This window comes from Pieris napi, chromosome 19 (assembly GCF_905475465.1).
Source record: "Pieris napi chromosome 19, ilPieNapi1.2, whole genome shotgun sequence".
Taxonomy (NCBI): Eukaryota; Metazoa; Arthropoda; class Insecta; order Lepidoptera; family Pieridae; genus Pieris; species Pieris napi.
The window spans coordinates 4,182,748-4,202,905 of NC_062252.1; the positions used below are offsets into that span (position 1 = coordinate 4,182,748).

Here is a 20,158-nt window from a genome sequence, read left to right on the forward strand (position 1 = left end):
TTTTATTAGGCAAAAATCCAAATGTTAACAATTGTTGAGAGATTTTATTTATTCTTATAGAAATTATAAATTAAATTTATTTACAAATCGGTTTTTGTTCTGAACTGAACAATTGTGAAGTTTCAGTATTTAATACTTACAAGTTTCATTAAAGTGTTAAAAGTTATTTAAAATTTTACTGATTTAGAAATAGATTTTTTTATAAGTCTTTATCTTGCAATCAGTCAACTAGACTATGAGCAGATGTGTTGAGAGTGTGAGAAAATCTCTAACGAAACTGCTCCTCTCTTTCAACCGTGTCTATCAAATCAAGGCTTAGGATTTGTCACCTTTTAAGCCCATTTATTAGGTCTGGTATGGTTAGTTGTGTAGCAAGCTTATTAGGATGTATTTCTAGCCTTTTTCTGTATTTCATACTCCAGGTCTTTTCTCCTCTTTGACAGTCCTGATTTTGAGGTGCTCATGAATCTCCGATGTTTTTATAAACCTCGGACAGTTGGATATTTGTTTCAAGATGTAATTTTGAACCCTCTGTATGATACTTATGTTAGAGTCACACGCCGAACCCCATAGTTCAATCCCGTATGTCCAAATTGGTTTCATTTCGTAGATGAGTAGCTTATTATTTACTGACAGCTTGGAATTTCTGCCAAGCAGCCAGTAGAGTCCTTTGTATTTCAAGTTGATTTCTTCTCTCTTCTTCTGTATGTGTTGTTTCCAAATTATAAAAATAATAATATAATTATTAAACGAATGCCACTATTAATAGCATCATAAAACATTGGGAAATTCAAATAACATTTTAAGTACAATTGACTAGATTTTTCTATAAAATTTTTAGAAAAGATTATAAGTTTAACATTTTATTATACCTCGAAAATTATTTGTTGTTTTTTCATTTGTGATACATCATTACCATTCCATATATCAATTTATTTATCGTACTCATGACATTTTATTATTACTTACATACATATTTATTTTCTACTTGTATCTCGTTTTGCTTGTATATTATCGCCGACTATGGCAATATCGTATTAAAAAAAAAACATTGGTGCTACAACCCTTGGTCTTGGCCTCACATTTTTGCTGTTCCTTGATATTTTTTTCTTAAGATTTCACCTTCAAAAGTTTACCTACTTGAGGCGAACATCTGTGCACGACACACACCATCGATTTATATGTCTAAGGCATGGCGGTTTACCCACGGTTTTAGACCGCACGACCACAGGGCTAGTCGACAATCAGAAAATTCCTTCATAAATATTTTATTGCATATATTACGAGGAAGTTTTTCGCATACGTCAAAAGGTTTATAAACCCTAACGAAAGGTCGCTAGAAATGTGTCATACAACTGTTTTGCAGCACTGGCTTGGCCCTCGACATTGACCATTGACGGCCCTGAATGGAGACAGGAAAGCTACCATATATTTAGTATACCAAAAGTAAAGTATGTAACCAATTTATTTAATACAAGATTACCTATTTTTAAAACGTTATCCATATTCTCTATTTTATGTATTACTTTTTTATTGTATTTTTTTATCTTTATATATAAATGGTTCTTACAATTTTTTCTATCAATTTTATTTCTATTATTTTCCTAATTATAGTTATATGACATGCCTTTGTTCTTTATCACATTTTTATATTTAAATTTGTTGTATACCATATATTTATTACGTACTTTTTATTTTACTAACCTTTGCCAAAGTGTAAGAAAACCCTACGTTATGTAATATTTTCACTTACATATCTAGTATAATTAACCCTATTTTTTAAATAATATCAGTTTTTTTATACAAAAAAAAACTATTTAAAATCATATTTTTGGCAAAGACTTGGCAGCAATTTCTAAACGTCAATCAATTATACTTATTTCTTCAAGGCCAGGGCTTAAAGCTAGAGTTACAGCGAAGTAGAGCTGACAAGGTCGAAAGGTCTGGAAGGAAAACTGGTATTCGTAGGAAAAATTGAAATTCAAACATGTATGAAACTTTCAATGACAACTCTGATTTATAAAATATGACAAGTGTGCACGATAAAATTGCTCTTTGCTTAGTCTGTTAATAAATAGTGTGATGCAACTGCGGGGGGCGGGGGCCGGGCGAGCGTGTGGTGTGCTATCGTCTCGTTCATTCACCTGAGGTCACTGACCACACTACACGTCGCTCGACACTGCTTCCGCAGCTGCACACTTTTTCGAAAATAGTCTTTTAATTCTTCGCCTCGTCACCAACATTTTGGTCTTCGGCCGGATCTTTGAACATTTATAGACAATTAGTGAAGTGTGTAATCGTATAAAAGTGATTTGAATCGTGAAGTTTTGTGTGCAAGTGAATATTATAGTGAATCACGCGCACGCCCTTTGTTTCCTTTGTTCTCGGTTCTTATATGTTAGGTACTTTTATTGCGGAATGCACAGTGATTTATTTTATAGGTAAATTACGTATTTCGTAAAATCTAATAGCTATTTAAAATTATTGTTCGTTTCGTTTTATTATTTAAATAGTTAATTAGTTATTTGTTTCGTTTCATCGAAGTACGTAATAAATATACCTGTTTAAGTGTTAGTGAGGTGAAAATAGTTACTGTTATGAAATAAATAGCTATAAAATTATTGTTCGTTCGATTCGTTTTAAGTATTTAAATAAATACTTGTTGAAATAGTTATTTGTTTCATACCGGTATTGATTATTTTTTTGTAATAGTGAACCTAGGTACCTACGTTAGTGAATGTTAGTGAGTAATTAATAGTTCGGTTCGTTGTATATTTTGTGAAACTAAATGGACATTAAGTTATATTTATATAATATTAAAGTGTGTGTTTATGAAATATCAGTGTGAATAATTTCGTGATTTAATTTTTACGTTGCGTATTGAAATAAAATAAAATAATAGTGCTCGAGTGCGGTATTACAATTATAAATAATAGTATTTTGCTGTTGTGTTCGTACGTAATACGTAAATTATTTTCGTGTTCGTTTCGTAGTAACGAGTTCTTTTCAATAACTTTTTATGTGTAGTGAATAAAGTTATATTTTTTTGTGCGTTTGGGCGTGGCGTGTGTGTTGAGTGTTGAGATTTCTTTTAAATTTATTAATTACTTTTTTTCTCCCAAACATGCCAATTACTAGGTCGCTCAGACGTCAGGCCGTAAAATGTGAATCGGCCCCAGTACATCCTACACATGAAGACGATAACTTAGCAAATCCGCAAGCGCCAGCTCCTGCATCAATGGCAGCCGTTCATCATCAATCAGAGAAGTCATTACACGAATACCCTAAGGCTCCTTCGGAGAAGCGATCGGTGGTGAGCAAGAAGAGTGTGCAGCGGGCAGAAGCTTTAAAAAGATTAGCAGCTGCAAGAATAGAAGAGGCTTGCGCTAAGGCCGCTTTCGCTGAAGCTGAATTAGCGGCTATTGAAGCGCAGGGTAGTGAGCTGGATAGCTTGGCGGAAAATAAAGGCTTCAGAGAGAGAGATAGTTTAGTTAGAGATTGGTTGGATTCAAACGATCGTGATGCTCAAACAACTTCGAATCAGCAGCTCGATATTAAGACACTCGTATCTGCGCTTACTGAAGCCGCACGAGCGATGCAGAGCCCAAAAACGCTATTCGAATTACCTATTTTTAACGGGGCAAGTAGTGAGTGGTTAGCATTTAGAGCAGCATATAATGAAACTAGCAGTAATTTCTCTAAATTGGAAAATTTGGTGCGGTTAAGAAGAAGCCTGAAAGGGGCAGCTAAGGAAGCTGCCATTTCTTTGTTTATAGCAGATGTGGAGCCTGGAGAGATTTTGTCACTCTTGGAAGCAAGATTTGGACGACCTGATGCATTAGTTATTACGGAGATGGACAAGATTAAACAACTTTCTAAACTTTCTGATAATCCTCGTGATATTTGTATTTTTTCAAGCAAGATAGTCAATATTGTAACAGTCATAAAGGCTTTAAAAAAGGAATGCTACTTGTTTAACCCGGAATCTGTGAGAGCTGTTGTGGAGAAGATGACACCGACTTTGAGGTACCGTTGGTATGACTACGCTGCGGGGCGACCTGAGGAAGAGGCGGACTTAGTTAAATTATCTTCTTTCTTTTCCCGCGAGGCGGACCTTTGCAGTCGATATGCTCAAGTTGAAAATTTTAATCACTCGTCATCACAAAGAAGACCGTTTGTAACAAATGTAGTATCTACTACTGCAACACCTGGAACGTCTATAACGCCAAAGAAACTGAGCTATGAATGTACTGTCTGTCATCATTTACATCACATAGAAGACTGTAAACAGTTCATGGATTTGGAGAGTAAATGTAGATGGGAGAAGGCTAAAGATTTGAACCTGTGTTTTAGATGTTTAGGACGTCGCAATCATCGTCATAGGTGCTCCTATAAGCCATGTGGGATCGAAGGCTGCAAGGCGTCTCATCATTCACTTCTGCATTTTTCAGCGTCTCCCTCAGAGACGCCAGTAGGACCAGCAGGAAAATCAGCTGTTGTAGCTGCGACTCGACAGAAAGTTGGCAGAGCTTTGTTGAAGATTGTGCCAGTAAGATTGAGAGGTCCCAAGGGGACCATGACTACATTTGCATTGCTTGATGAGGGGTCATCGGTCACTCTTATAGAGAAAGAAGTTGCTTCTGAGATTGGACTTACAGGTCCAGAAGAGTCTTTTATTATTGAAGGGGTAGCAGGAGCACGTACTGAGGCTTCCAGTTCAAGGAGAGTGAGTCTCTATATTAATGGTGTTCACACGGATAAGGAGCATAAAATAGAAGCACGAACAATAGATAGTTTGAATCTTAATCACCAATCGGTGGATGAAGATATGATAGAAGGTTGTGATCACCTTCTGGAAATAACCGAGGATCTAACATATGATCGAGGTACACCTACTCTTCTTATTGGCCAGGACAACTGGCATTTGATTATTTCGAGGAAGATAAGAAGTGGTGGGTGCAGAGATCCAGTTGCATCACTAACGGAATTAGGTTGGGTATTGCATGGGCCTACTAAGGGTCCTGGAAAAGTTAGTGTATTAAGGCTGGCGAATCATAGTGAAGAAGAAGATGAAAAGAATGAAAATAAATTAGAAGATATGTTCAAGCAGTTTTTAAGTATAGATTCACTAGGAATCGAACCAAAACGTCAAAAAAATGATCCAGAGGAACGCGCGTTGTCATTATTAAAGAGCTACAGCCACCGTCTTCCTGATGGACGTTTTGAATCGGGGTTGTTGTGGCGCAAAGACGAACTGGAGTTACCAGATAATAGAGAGAATGCTTTAAGAAGATTGATAGCGATTGAGAAGAAATTAGATAAAAACCCTAAGCAGAAGATGGAGTATAATGCTCAAATTGAGTATCTTTTAGAATGTGGCTATGCTGAGGAGGCCTTACCTTCGTCTCGTTCTGGCCGCACTTGGTACCTACCACATTTTGCTGTGATTAATCCATCAAAACCGAAACCGCGAATCGTTCTGGACGCTGCTGCTAAAACGAATGGGATATCTTTGAATGACATGTTACTTACCGGACCAGATCTGTTACAATCGCTACCTGGAGTTTTGATGCGCTTTCGACAAAGACCAATTGCTGTGTCAGGAGATATTCGTGAAATGTTTCTTCAAATCAAGATTAGGACTGAGGACAGGGATGCATTGCGTTTTTTATGGCGAGGTGATAGACGCGAAAATGAACCTCAAGAGTATCGTATGACAAGAGTGATTTTTGGCGCAGCGTCTTCACCTTGTACTGCCATTTATATTAAAAATTTAAATGCTGAAGAATATCGACGGGAGTATCCTGAAGCTGCGGATGCAATTTGTCGCAATCACTACATGGATGATTATCTCCAAAGTTTTGATTCTGTAGAAGAAGCTAAGCGTATAGCAAAAGAAGTCAGTTTTGTGCACCATCAAAGTAAATTTTATTTACAAAAATGGGCGACTAACGAACCTGAAGTTATAGCCGAGATGGAGCCGCAACTCCAGAATAGAAGTAAAGAAGTCGAGCTTCGAAATAGCCCATTAGCTCCGTTGGAAAAGCCTTTGGGTCTAGTTTGGAGAACCAGTGATGATCACCTTACTTTTAATCTAAATATTAAAAAGGCTAATCTGGAAGTACTCGAAGGGACCAAGCGAACCACTAATCGAGGATTCCTAAGAGTTATTATGTCTCTTTTTAACCCCTTGGGTCTTATTACATCGATAACTTTGCCCGCAAGAGGGATATTACAAAAATCGTGGCGCGTCGGTCATGCATGGGACAAGAAACTTTACATTCCTCATTGTTATCCAGGTTGTTTGGTAGGCGATGATGCCACTAGAAATATACCTCGAAATTTCAATAGGGATCATCGAAGGTTTCGGAGATCCCATTTCCTATATTCTCTAGAAGAGGCGTGGCCTAAGGAGAAAATAGAAGAAGCATTAACTGAAGAAACTACAGGAGAAGAGCGAGTGTCAGTTGTCGATAGTTGTGCAAGAAATCGCCTAATCACTAGCTTGCCTGACGCATCCAGATTTTCGTCCTGGATGCGCCTAATAAGAATGACGGGGGGAGTTTTAAAGTTCATTATCTTATCCCACAGAACTCAAATTATTGCTTCGGTTCACGGGCGAATTTGGCGGCGTGGCAACGGCTGGCTGGTTGAGGGAAGATTCCAGAGCTGGGAGTTCTGGTGCTCGTGGTGGATGACTTTCCCGGGTAAAGATGGCGTCACTCGCGTGGTCGAGGTGCAGACTAAGGCTGGAGTACTAAAGAGGCCAACCAAGAAAATCATCGTGCTGCTGACGGAGAGTGCGTAGGACGCACTGGGGGGAGAATGTGCACGATAAAATTGCTCTTTGCTTAGTCTGTTAATAAATAGTGTGATGCAACTGCGGGGGGCGGGGGCCGGGCGAGCGTGTGGTGTGCTATCGTCTCGTTCATTCACCTGAGGTCACTGACCACACTACACGTCGCTCGACACTGCTTCCGCAGCTGCACACTTTTTCGAAAATAGTCTTTTAATTCTTCGCCTCGTCACCAACAACAAGCGATTTCATTGTATGACAATTTATAATGACTAATTAATGAACTAATTAATAATATTCTATATTTTAGTAATGGTAAGGATATGTAGGACGTATGAAATACGCGAGTATGCGTTTAAGTTTTTATCAGTAGCTAATGATTCAACAACAACTGCGCCCTTCTCACGGAATTACACATAAGGTCGATAGAAACCGAACCTTTATTAATCTAAAAAATACGTAATGTATTTTTTCTATAACATATATTCTATTCTATCTACGACGTTTTGTATGTGCATATAACTTTTCTTCTTCTGCTTAAACTTATTACCTACATTTTTCAACTCGAAAATTGATTATAAAATGCATTGTTAAACTTGAATACAACAAGACATTGTCCTGTGTGGTGTGTCGGCTGAGCAGGAGGTAGCTCAGGATGTGTTTGATAATCCGAAATTAATACAACGTATGGTGTACCACAAAGAACGGTTCGGTGGCCGTCGATATACAATTCATACTAAAACAAAAAGTACTGAATTCATATACAATACACGTTATAATGTCTCCTTACCAGGAAAACTCCTTAAATGAAACCCTCCTTAAATGAACAAATGATTTTAATTTGATTTGATTTGATACTGTTTGTCCTTTATATTTTATGTTTATTTAATGGTACTTTAGAAGATAATCAACTTGAGAACACGTTTTTTACACGTGTCACTCACACTTTGAATTAAATTTTCCTGTAGTTTTATAATTTATGAATCTATCTATATTTTTCCTTCGTGTTTGTTATGTTTGTCAATAAGTGCAGTACATTAAATCTTGTATTTTATTTTTCTTACGTACCAATCTATGACTGTGCCGAGGGTTGGCAAGCTTTTGTAAATAAATAAATAAGAGTAAATGCATGCACAAACTATCTAACGAGAATATGCTTCCTACAGGGACCGTATTAAATGTATGATATCGTTAGATAGTTTAGTATATTTTGTTATTCGATTTGTGTATGGAAAAATGCGTGGGCTAATTACGCTGTCGGCGTATTCTTACAATATTAATTTCACATTTAAACCCTATACTAAGGTATGAAATAAATATAATATAAATGGCATGTCTATGGCGACAAAACCCCGTGAGTGCGGCGTGACCTTGCCCCGTGGATCGATAGTAGCATGCTGTCTTGATGTTACCAACCTTGTTTATGTAACAATCGCTTATTTCATTGGCTCCTCCGTCTGCGGCATCCACTGATGACTGCGGTATTTATGTAGTCTAATAAGACTGAGGAACATGGCCGCCAGAAGAACTATATGTATATCTGTCGGAGATATTTCCCCGTAACCTTACTACATTGCCACGGTTATGAAATTGGATCACCTCAGATCTTTTAGCTCGCCCAAAAGAAAGAAAAAGACAAAAAATTACACAAGTATATCTGTTTAATAATTCCCTAAAACCATCGGAAGTTTCATTGCGTTTATTAATTATGAATTAGCAGTGATCCTTTATCCTTCCTAAAAAAATTAATGTATTTACTTGTCCATAATAAAATTCAATATTTTTCGGATGTCTTCCCAAAATAAAGTCAAATATTTTTGAGTCATTCACATTTTATTTTTATTTAAAATCAGTACTCTAAGAGTACTCTAAGGGTCTGTTTCACAATGTATGGATAAAGTATCAAATAGCTATGCAACACATAAATTATTTGGAAGATGAATTGTGCTATTTGATATTCATCGGACTCATAACTTATGATGGACTTTATGTGACGAATAGCGCTATCTGACAGTCGTGAAACGCAACAATAGTGTTTACTGTTTATCCTACCAATAAGTAATAAATAGCTAATTTGGAACTTATGTAGAACTTATCCGTACATTGTGAAACAGACCCTAAATATATCAGAATCTTCTGTCTGCCTTTCTTTTAATACTTTTGATGGAACTAGTATTATTGTGAAAAATCTTTTGTTAAAAGTTTAAGATTTCTTATAAGTTCGTATATAATTGTTAGGCTATTTACAAAGTTATTGTTAATGCAGCCTGTAGGCCATTATTGCAATTTTTGGAGATTATTGACACCCCCCCCGTCCCGTCCCGCATCGTAACGTTTTACAAAAGGAGCCCCCCCCCCCGCCCCCTCCAAAAATTAGTTACGTAATACTTGAACGCTCCCAAATATAAACGAAGGGCGATAATAACAACAAATGAATTTAATAATTAAAGTATTATTCAATATCCTTTGATCACTTAATTTTATTTCAACGTACGAATCAATATGATTCAAATAAAAAACCCGAAGCAATATTAGTAAGCCACCTGATCGATGTATTCTCGAATCGAGACAACAATGCTACGTCCATGAACTTGAGTTATGTGCATTTCAACTGCCGTGACGGGAAGCGTTAGATTGCTCGTTTAATGTTCACGTATTTGAACATACCTTTGTAGAGTTTCAATAATTTCATTTAAAAACCCTAAACTAAAAACAAACGTTCCTTATTTGAACGATAAAAACATATTAAACGGGTTTATATATTATATATATAATTAAAAATTAGCTTATTTGGATTACGGCTGTCTACCAATCTTCGCTTTTTTGGTCGGTTACAAAAATAAATATATGTTTGTAGTATAACCACCATGGTTTCTCTCATAAAATATATAGGGTTCTGTTAAATATTTCCGTGTAAAAGTTTGCAATCATTTATTACTGATTTGAATTCGTGTTATTTGAAGTATGTTTTTTCTACATATATATGTATATTAAGCAATTTTTTTTATACATATTTTCTTTAACTCTTGCACTGCGTAACATTTTCGTTATTGTAAAGGTTACTATAAAACATAGCGATTATTTAATATTTTAGAAATAATATTTTGGTATAATGTTATTCCAACAGTAAAGTAGAAAAAATCAGAGAACATAGATTTAGACCAGAATGAAAGCCATCATGGAATTTGACGTCGCAGAATTGCGAAGTTACCTTTTTGTAATCTTGACTTTGTAACATTGTTACACCATTATATCGTAACATAGATATAATATGAAAAGTTTAATATGTTATTTTTGTGAATAAATGACCTGTAGCAAATTAATAAAATATTATATTAATTCGCATATCTACCACGCTAGTTCTCTTTTCACGCATACTCTAATAAGTAAAATCAGTATAAACTTGTTGAATGCATTGGAGTGGTATGGGTACTCGCGGACAGATAATTTCTGATTAGCTGTCAACGTAGTTGAGATGGACGGTAACTATCGTGTGACTAGTATTTCATTGTTTCAAATGTGTTTAATTTCCTGAAAGGTATCACTAACAATTTATAAATTAGTATTTGGTAATATTAAGTTTTCATAATCTATAGATTGAACCATTCTAAATGTTTTAATGGAATGGACATGATTGTTACTCTGTTTAAATTTGTACAAGTTATTTAGATAAATAAGGTATGGACACTTTTATTAATAATAATGAAGTTTTATTATTTTATTTTATTTTGGAAAAATTATGTTCATTTCTTCATTTTCATAGCAATTTTATTATTCAATTTTGATAGTGTTTAGGTTCATGTAAATCCTAGTGAGTCAGCTCTTTTTTGACAGAGTACCGCTAGGTAATTGAGGAAAGACCTAAGCAATGGACAATAAACAGTGCTACAGTAATAAGGATGTGTCGTGGACTTGCGCTACAATTACGGCTTAGTTAATTGAGATCGGTTTCGGCTGTTTTCTAAAAAAGTCTTCTTATAGGAGTCATTTATTGTTGTACTTTTTATTAACGTAGACGACTTTTTAAATGACAATTGAAAGCATTGAGAGGAAAATCCAATTTCGGATTTTATAAAGATGTTCTTTGTTATCGGTCTATTTCATTAATGTAACCAAAATTATTGTGATGTAAGAAAATAATAATATAATCCATTTTTAAGTATAATTCTGTCTGTCATTGATGTACAAAATTACAAAAAAAACTATTTGCGATGAAATATTTCGCCTGATAAAAATGACTTAGCAAAGAGAAGAATAGTGATAGATACGCCTGTTGTTATGTTAACCAACACTACTATTTTGACTTGGTTAAAATATTTTATATTGGGATTGAACATTCAATTTGACAAACAAGGGAGCGCATCATACGCGGATAAAGAACGCGAAATACCATCTAGTACTTTTAGATATACCTCTTCAGTAATTTATATTATTGACATCACATTAAATTATGTTGCACAGTTTAAAAGACCTAAGCGTGAAAGCAGCGGTAAGCGACTCTTTTTATTTCCCGAAACAAAAAAAGAAACAAGTTAAAATGATACGTGGGTAACACTAAAAATGTTTAGAACTGGCCAGTTATCCTTGACGGGCGGCCATATATATGGAGCTCATATTTGGTAGAGATACTTGACCGGGTACAAGGTATCTCCCTGTATATTAATCTGCCACGCTGTAGTAAAGCCCGAAATCCCCGCTTGGGCTCCCCTACTATTATTTCTGATTTATGAAAAAATATTCAAACAGGTAACAGGTTTACTAAAATTACATTTTTTTATATAAATAACAAAGAAAACACAAATTTTACTAATTATAAAGTATGTAATTAAGACGACGCTTGGTTTCGTTATAATTAATGAGAGTTACTACACTAACAAAGCAATTCAAACAAAAGATGTCAGATTATATAATATGATTTTTAATTTCTAGTGTGTTATGTTATTATAAAGATATTCGATACATAGCGGAGTTGCTCAAAAAGTTTTTATCAGATCGAGGAAATTGTTGAATTTTCCTTGTTTTATATTGAGGGTGCGTTTGATATAGGAATAACAAATCAGGGCAGTCTAATTAAACCATGTCAATAAGCGTGTAAAAACATCAGGCCGTATTGTTTTCAATATAATTTATTTATTTAATTTGTTTAAAATATAAATATCTAATTTATACAATTCTCGTGTCGCGGTGTTTATAGTTAAACTCCTCCGAAACGGCTATACCGATTCTCATGAAATTTTGTGTGCATATTGGGTATGTCTGAGAATAGGACAACATCTATTTTTCATCCCCCTAAAAATTGTTTTTAAATTTTTAGGTATATTTTTTTAAATTTTTATGATACAGAATTAAAAAATACACACAACCCCTAATTTTCACCCCTCTACGATCAACCCCTATTTTTTTATTTTAAATGATATAAATGGCAAAACGACGTTTGCCAGGTCAGCTAGTAATAAATATTTTAATTATGAATAAAACTTTTGGAGTGTCCTAAAAGGCTCCCAAATTACGCACAAATATGAACCACGGGAGTATGCCAGCAGTTGGGAGTTATTTTGGTGTATTATATAATAGTAGAAATTAAGAAATTAGTTCCAAAATCAAAAAGTATTTTTAAAGGAAAAGCAAAACATCAAAGGCATTCGCGTATTGTGTGATCCGATGTGTAAGAGCTTACGGTAAAATAAATTTGTAAATGGTTGTCGATGGTTTTCAATAGATTGGATATTTATGCTTCTTTAATATTATTGAAGAGAGTTTATTTGCTTTATACTAGATAATATGTTTGTTTATGACATTTGAATCTAAATAAAATCAGATTCTAAAGGTACTATACCTTTAGAATCTGATTTTATTTCAAAATTTCAATTTTGGGTGAACAAGAATTTAACGTTGTTTTTCCTTAAAGATGTATTACCGTTTCTCGTAAAAAAATAGTTAACACACTGATTCTTAGCGCATTACGCCATAAAACAACATGCACTAACACTCGACATCCAACTACAAAACACTATTATACTTTAGTGGTGATTTAAGCTAATAATTGTTATTAAATAAATTTATTGCAATTATTCGCGCGTAGTTTTAGTACTCGGGTTTAAACAATATTTAAATTACAAAATAATTTCTCGATGAATATAAAAGATACTGAGAGATGTGTCCTTTATATTTTTTATAATTATTGAAAAATATAAAATCTAAAAAATGTTGATAAAATAGTTTTTTTCAATTTATATTTAGCTATGCCTGTTTTTTGTTTTGGTTTGGTTGGTTTTCAAAATTACTTAAATGTTAATATTTTTTGAGTTCTTAACAAAAAACGAAATATCACTTTTTTCATCTTATTTTGTTAATAACAATTGCAATTTTTAACCTGCACCAAAATTCTTCAAAAACATTTTTCGCTCATATTTTTAGGACCTTTGTCTCTATTTTTCACGTTTTTGAACTTGTTGAAAAAAAGTTTTTTTTTCTACAGAAGAGAAATAAATATGTAGAATATATTTTTTTGTAAATCTAGAAACAACATATACATTAACCAGTTAGCGCCAGTTGAACGAAATGTTAATGTGTGAATTTCAGGTTGGCTCAGTATAATTAGATTACAAGTATAAATTAGATTAGGTGAAAGAGGAATCCCTTCAGTTTTACTTTGAGGACCGTGACTACCACAACCATGATTGACGGTACGTTTTATATTATTTTAATGCGAACTTAAATATTGAACTTTAATTTTTGATTTATAGTATTATTTTAAATTTTGGTAATAATTTGCCACCTTTAGCCAGCATTTCGCTTTTTGAAAGGCATAGATGTCATGTTTTATGAATTCAAAAATAATACGAATATCTTCCATTTAAATAGATGGCTTTAGCAATTATTTAAGAGTGATTTTATTCTGTAAAATCATTTGAGGTGATAATGTGGGTATTTACATATTTCATACATATTTGCAAATTATGATCGTACAATAATTTTTTACATTGTCAATTAAAAGGCTTATTAAATAAATAGCTTCATTTTTTTATAGACCCAAGTCCCCACACTAATATATTTCTGTGCTGTGGGTAATCAGACTCTTTTGAGAATCAAAAAAGGGAACAAAAACCAAGTAGGTACATCAAAATAAACAGTATAACCAAATACATATAAATATAACTAAAAAATAAGATAATATGTTCGTGATATGCACGTCTACGAGTTTCTTGATTATTAGCTTCGTTGAAAAAAATACCGTTTATTAAACGTGTGTTAATATGTATTTCTTTATTGACGTTCATAAGTGTACATTTTGTTACCTAATGAATAAACAATTTTGAATTTTTGTGTGTAATATGTATATGTGACTACGTCTTTTGGGGCTCAATATTATGATTGTGTCTTACGAGTAATTATTAATACTAGTTATAACTTTCAATCCTCAGCTGAACCGTGTGCTGCCAAAACTGGCGCGTACAAGTATGAAGACGGCACGAAGTATGTAGGGGAATGGAATTCCAAGGGCCAAAAACACGGTATGGGACATTTGGTCCTACCTGATGGTACCAGATACGATGGATCATTGATGAGTGGACTATGCTCAGGCCTTGGCGTTATGTCGTTTCCGGACGGAGCCAAGTAAGTTAATATAAGGTATAAGTAATATGCTGTTTGACAAGATAATAAAAACCATTTTCGATTATTTTATCAGTGACCATAGAACCAATACACATTCTTATTTTTAATTCTGTTAAGAATTTTCTCTAGACAAGTTGGCGTCGCATTAGTCTCTATGATTCGTCCAGGTTCGTCAAGTCCTTTACGTGGTAATTTCTTCCTATATGGACACTCTTGACAGAGCGGTCGTGATCGCTATGAAGTAGTGGTAATAGAAGGATGTGATGTGCTTCACGACGTTTCGCCATCGTTGCCTATTAGAGCTCATCCTGTTGCACTGATTGAGTGAATCTCCTACGGCAGACTTGATTTGGTCAGTCAAACGCGTAGGTGACCTTCCGCGCGGTCTAGTGACTTCCACCTTCCCCTGGACGACAAGGCGTTCTATGGACTGATCACCACGTCGAGATACGTGTCCGAAGAATGTGAGGATGCGAGATTGTACTGTTGAAAACAGACGCTGTTTAATACCGAGTTCTTGAAGAATCGAGACGTTTGTGCGAAACTCGGTCCACGAAACCCCAAGCATTCTCCACATTTCCAGAGCGTCTATTTTCTGCTCTTCCACATCTCGCAAGGCCCACGTTTCAGCTGCATACAGAAATATGGGGAATATAAGTGTCTTCACGAGCCTGGTCTTCTGGTCAACGTGGTAATTATTATCCTCAAATTACCCAAATCTTCAAATAATAGTGCCTCACAAAATTCAATTGAAAGATATAGTACTTCGCCTTCCTTAGAGTATATATGTACTATATATACTACTAGCTGCCTCCGCGAACTTTGTTCCGCCTTATATATGATTTTACTTAGCTTACCTTTTTAGTACATACCAACATATGATATTTTGCTATGCTACCCCATAGAAGCTGCTTTCGTTCACAATTACAGCAAAAGAAAACTTGTTTTTAGGTTTATTCGTGCAATTTTTCCAGTTTTTTTTCTCCATAAAACCCTTTCTCAGGTTAGCCGTCGTTTTTTTTAGTAGTTCGTAGTTTTGTCAACAGATGGAACCACATGCTGTTTGCATTCGTAAAATTAATTACATAATTTATTTATTGTTATTCAATAACTTCTCCGATATTTTATTACTTATTCTGCTATTAGAGAAGAATACACCAAAAAAGAGATAACTAACATCGGTCCAGCCGATTTTGAGTTATAAATTGTGTAACTAACACGACTTTGTTTTATATATTTATAGAATTAGGAAGGAAATCGTTTTGTGTCACGTTTTAGTTGTATACTAATCAATATTTTTGTTATTTATTTTTAATTAATCATTCTTATTTACGCTATTTTAAGCCATGATTTATACAGAATACTCTGAAAAACACATTTTTTAAAATAACCTATAACATAGAATTTTTTAAATTTTCCAATCAAATCCATAAATCAGATTCATATTCAATTCTTTCTCTCTACAAGTAAAATTTGCAAACAACAAAATAAAATTTGTTTATTTTTAAATGAATTTAACATTAGATAACGGTGATCAACAATATTGAATGGAAATCATTATTATTACTCAGAAAACGCTTCATTATTTTGCTCCTAAAATGTACGAGTAATATTCGTTTACCATTGTTTCGTGGGTTATTATCTGTCAAAGTCATTTATTAATACTGAACGAGTATTACTGCTACAAATTGTAATAACCGGCAACAAATAACTTTGTTCTAAAAATATTAAATATAGAGATCTGGTGGGTATAGTTCACAATTCTCAGTAGATGACGCTGCGGTTCAGTTACCTGGAAAGTGCTAAAACGTGATCTTATTTTTAAGGCTTTGTCAAAAATATTACTTATTTGGGGCTATTTCTGTATAGTCTCAAATAAGTAATTGAATTTAGAAATTGAATTTTTTACGTGATATATCCAAGAAGCCGTTTTTTACACGCTTTATATTAGCTTCACCTGTATGTATGTATGTATGTATGTAACCGACTCCTTCGGACTCGATTTTGACCCACTTTAAACGGACAGATTTTATTCAAATTTTGCGCACCTGTCAAAGATCGATGACAATGCAATAATCCGAAAAAAAAAAATAAAAAAAAATAAACTAAAAAATAAAAAATTAATAATAGTTTAAAAAAACTAAAAAACACGCTTTTAAAGCACATCAAACTAAAAAGTGAAAAATAATTCCTAATTTAGGCTGAAAATGGTAATGATAAAAAAATACTGGTATTATTGTGAAAAAGCGTGGGGCGCTCTGTGCCACTATAGATTAGTTTGATGTGCTTTAAAAGCGTGTTTTTTAGTTTTTTTTAACTATTATTTATTAATAATTGAAGCAGCTTTTCTGTTGTATGTTGGAAGCGTTGACTGTATATTGTTGTGGAGAAATAAAGATTATGACTTGATATGGTGAAACCATTTTCTGAACTTAAAACTACCAATAATTTTGTATTGATATCAACATTTTATGTCAAGGCCATGCCAGCGATTTACAGGCTCATGTTTACGAGATCGTTTATATTTTCTCTTATACTAGAATTAACGTACTACCAAAGCACAAGCGCGGCATTAATATGATGCGAACATATTTCGAATTTTAGCAAGTACCGATGCTTTCCACAAAGCTTTACCGCAGCTGCGCTTCTGTTAAAACTATGCGTGAATTAATTAAGCAATAAAACTGTGTTTAGTATGTAAATAATTTTTACTAATCTTTACGGTTGTTCAAATATCAGAGGAATAATCCAGCTTAATTTTATACTGACTTGGTTTAACTCGTTGAAGAAATTTAAAAAAAAAAGTTTCCCTTTAATAAACTTTATTATTTTTAGTAACTAGGGTATATCTTCAGTTCGTTAGTAAGATAGGTCAACTCAAGCTGGTTCCACATAGTGGTGGCACACGGCAGAAACAGTCTAAACTGTCCATAGAGTTGCCGCATTATTGTTCTTGTTCTACAGCAGGTCATCTAGATAAACCAAGCTAAACAACTGAAGAATTTTAGTAGTAACAAAGCAAAATTATTGAATTATACATATTTGAAAACGCTTTTACAAGCGTTAGGTTAAACACGTTTTAATTAGAATAATAATTTACATTTGCAGATATGAAGGTGAGTTCATGCAAGGCTGGTTCCATGGTCATGGAGTATTTTGGCGTGCTGATGGTATGAAATTTGAAGGAGAGTTTAGAGGCGGGCGAGTATGGGGACTTGGTAAGAATAACTAATGCACTCGATAAAACATTACATCAATCAAGGCCCATTCGGTATATTAATCAATATTTAGTGCGTTGATTTTGATTTTTGTTATGTACCCACATTAATTAATTTTAATTACATGGTAACTTACACTAAGCATGCTACGAGTATATGTTAGTAACGAACGTATTTGAAATAGTCTATTAATCTAGCGGAATGGCGAAGATGAGCATTAAAACTTTTTTTATTAATTTATTTGATTACGTAAATCTAAACTTTACCAAGGCGTAACGAAATATGTCCTCTTTATATTAAGGAACAGACTTTTTATTATTACGAAGACTAACTTATACTTGCAACACTTACCAGAGTTTGTAATTTAAACTACATTCGATATACTTTCTTTGAGTTTATCTTTAAAACATTTTTCTTATTTTCTAAAGACTCAAAATTAAAAAATATTATAATGATGACTTGCTTTAAGTAATTTTGATACTCTTTTGTTTCATTTTAGGTCTGGTAACATTTTGTGATGGCAGCAATGGTTTCCCGAGGAACGAGGGTTTCTTCCAAGATTGCAAGATGATCCGCAGAAAGAGATGTTCAGAAGTTGTACAGCGCGCGCAAAAAGTAGCCTACATGGCTCGTGCACAGTGCCAACAAATGTAACCAGAATAATGATATAGTGAATGATAGATATATTAACAAACATTAGAATCAAGATCAAATATCTTTTTAATCTAAAGTATTTGAAATCGTAAAGTAACGAGAATCCTTGAGTCAGTTTTTCAAGTCTTCATAAAACAATGTACTCGTATTTTTATTTGGCACATGTATTGACTCCTTTTTTAATATGGAGAATATTTCGCTGCCTAATTAAGCCAGCTCAATTCCTTCCAGCTTAGCATCCGCTTAGAGCTACAGGCTTCTTTGATTAATATCGTGCCTCACTAAGCTATCTATGCTGGGAGGATGATAGGCCCGTGGTGAGATGGCAGGGCCCAGTTATACTGCTATTAACTAAACTAACTATTCAGAGATCAATGCAACAGAGTTGGCTTTTTGATGAATCTTCTTGATGCTTGAACTAGGCCAGCTTCAGTCTGCATCATCTATGTCTCAGCTCTGTGAAGAGGTACATAGGCTGGATGTTATGGTAGGCTAGGGGCTGTCATCCAAAATTTTGAGGAAATTCTCTGCTTCTTAGCAGTTCATTGGTAGTATGATCCAATAACCCAAAATGCCGCTTCAATGACACCCGAAAACAAGGCAAATGCCTAGGTTATTATAGATAAAAATATCCCCAAAATGATTACAGTAATAAAGCCAACATTTGTTAATGTAGCAATATTTCTACATCGACACCTCTCTTTCGAATTATTCGCGATTACAACGGATTAAACAGGTTTTATCCGGAGCTGAATATATTCGGTAATCAATTGTGCCTATTTCATAACTAATCTGCTGTTTTGCTGGTACTTTCTTTTCTGCTCAACAAACATTACTAGTATTTTATTGTATTTATTTTTTATTTCTTGTAACATTCATGTTTACCTAAATTGTCACATAAAAGAGCTTGTAACGTATACCGTAGATATAGTATTATGTATGATGTGGGAAATTTGAATAAATAATTGTTATTTATCTAACAAAATATTTCAGACATACAAATTATATTGTATGAATTTATTGAATATTATAGATAAATCCATAGAAGAGTATAAGCCCGATGGCTCGACGTACGTTGGCAAGTACTTCAATATACGATTAATAAATGTTTCTATCAAGAATTGTAGAGCGTACTTTTCAAACCCAGGAAATCAACTTTACATAACTAATATAAAATTATTCGTATAGATCGTTATTGCTTCTTTTTAAGTAGATATATTTGTCTAAAAACTAACCACGAAAATATTGTCGGGTCAGCGCCTTAGAGACTATATTATTATGTTTTAATCACTTCCCTTACTCATAAACGTCTATATAAAAAAAAATTATCCGATCGTTTTTAAATGGCGTGATTAAAGTTCTGATATAATTATTATATTTATGTAACTAATACCAAATGTCCCAATACGTACGATAAGATCTTATTAGTAAGAGTGCACATTGATTGAACATTGTTTCAGGTGTTAATACAAAAAAATATATTGATCGATAGTTCCGACTTTACCATATCGGTAGGTAAATTTTGATGGTTGAAATGTCAACTATGCCATGCTTCATTATGACATATATAAAACTAAGGCTGAATTTAGTCTCACGCTCACCGTCAGCGCTCATAGATCAGCACGTAGTTCGTCAGCGCTGACGCTCAGCGTGGTTCGTTTTAGTATCGTACTGACCGCCTTACTCGACCTGTATCCACTTCGCGATTTGCCATGACTCGTCCGCTGACGACGTCCGTTCGACACTACAACGCTCACTGAAAACAGAGGCGCTCTAGCGATCGTCAGCGCCGATGGCTGCGCGGCCGTACGCGTCGCGCGTCGGCGCCGCGTAGCCGTGCGCGCTGATAGCTATGCGTCATTCAAAAACGCTT

At 34.2% G+C, this 20,158-nt stretch overlaps 2 protein-coding genes across 2 annotated transcripts; both read left to right on the forward strand.

The window, feature by feature from the left end:
- Nucleotides 1-3,124: 3,124 nt before the first annotated feature.
- On the forward strand, nt 3,125-6,808 carry LOC125059073. The gene has a single exon (XM_047663273.1). The coding sequence runs from the start codon at nt 3,125-3,127 to the stop codon at nt 6,806-6,808; it is 3,684 nt and encodes a 1,227-aa protein (XP_047519229.1).
- A 6,549-nt stretch (nt 6,809-13,357) lies between these two features.
- Nucleotides 13,358-19,160, forward strand: LOC125059435 (MORN repeat-containing protein 4 homolog). The gene is made up of 4 exons (XM_047663861.1): nt 13,358-13,482; nt 14,221-14,413; nt 17,522-17,631; nt 18,131-19,160. The coding sequence occupies exons 1-4, from the start codon at nt 13,473-13,475 to the stop codon at nt 18,283-18,285; spliced, it is 468 nt and encodes a 155-aa protein (XP_047519817.1). The 5' UTR covers nt 13,358-13,472; the 3' UTR covers nt 18,286-19,160.
- Nucleotides 19,161-20,158: the final 998 nt, after the last annotated feature.

What these genes read in the sequence shown, in the direction of transcription:
- LOC125059073 (XM_047663273.1), top strand. Translation starts at nt 3,125, where the DNA reads ATGCCAATTACTAGGTCGCTCAGACGTCAGGCCGTAAAATGTGAATCG.
- LOC125059435 (XM_047663861.1), top strand. An exon ending in TCGTTTCCGGACGGAGCCAA is followed by an intron (nt 14,414 to 17,521) that starts GTAAGTTAATAT and finishes TTACATTTGCAG; the next exon opens with ATATGAAGGTGAGTTCATGC. An exon ending in CGGGCGAGTATGGGGACTTG is followed by an intron (nt 17,632 to 18,130) that starts GTAAGAATAACT and finishes GTTTCATTTTAG; the next exon opens with GTCTGGTAACATTTTGTGAT.